The 836-nt window shown below is 49.8% G+C and overlaps 1 protein-coding gene across 1 annotated transcript; it reads left to right on the top strand.

Annotated features, from left to right (window-relative positions):
• Positions 1 to 92: 92 nt before the first annotated feature.
• Positions 93 to 380, top strand: BT62DRAFT_877834 (uncharacterized protein; the record flags this gene model as incomplete). The annotated part of the gene is made up of 1 exon (XM_043182558.1): positions 93 to 380. A coding segment is annotated over one exon (288 nt), but the record flags the coding sequence as incomplete, so codon positions are not given.
• Between the last annotated feature and the right edge of the window lie 456 nt (positions 381 to 836).

Below are 836 nucleotides of genomic sequence, written 5' to 3'. Positions count from 1 at the left end.
GAGCACTCAGAGAGGAGCTATTCCAACCCCCACCCCCAATACCAGACAACGAGAGACCAAACCTAACAGACCCAACACCAGACGACTTGCCATTCGAACACGTCACTTGGACAGAAGTTGATGAAGCCATCAGAGGAGCCAGCATGAAAACGGCACCTGGATTCAGCCAGATGAGCTACCTAGCAATAAAATGGGCATGGGATGTTGGGAGTGAGGATATACTCCTCCTAATACACCAATGCCTAGCAGTGGGATACCACCCTAAACGATGGTGTCGGGCAGTTGTAGTGGCATTACGCAAACCGAACAAACCAGACTACTCTAACCCCAGAGCATATCGCCTTATAGCGCTACCGGAATGCCTTGGGAAAATATTGGAAAAGGTAGTCGCAAGAAGGCTCACGTTCATTGCAGGAAAGGAAGGACTGATCCCCGACCAGCAATTTGGAGGGCGCTCGAACTACTCTGCAAATGATGCAATACTATCCTTCATCAACGATGTGCAGGCAGCATGGAACCATGGGATGGCGACGTCAGCATTGACATTCGACATAAAAGGATACTTCGATTTTGTCAACCACAACCGACTTCTAGCAGAGATGAGGCGAAAACAGGTCCCCCTCCAATACGTCAAGTGGACAGCAAGCTTCCTATCAAACAGAGAAGCCGCAGTATGTCTGGATGGGGAAAGAGGAGAGATGGCACCAGTAGAAAATGGAATTCCCCAAGGATCACCGGTATTGCCCATACTCGCATCGTTCTACTCTGCTGATCTCATTGAACAGTTCCAACGAAGATGGGAAGACCATAAAGACCCGCATGCGACACCTGTGGGC

Source organism: Guyanagaster necrorhizus, assembly GCF_019112545.1.
Source record: "Guyanagaster necrorhizus MCA 3950 unplaced genomic scaffold BT62scaffold_24, whole genome shotgun sequence".
In the NCBI taxonomy this organism is placed as follows: Eukaryota; Fungi; Basidiomycota; class Agaricomycetes; order Agaricales; family Physalacriaceae; genus Guyanagaster; species Guyanagaster necrorhizus.
Note: the sequence above shows the minus strand (reverse complement) of the source record. Positions and strands in the feature narration are given on the sequence as shown.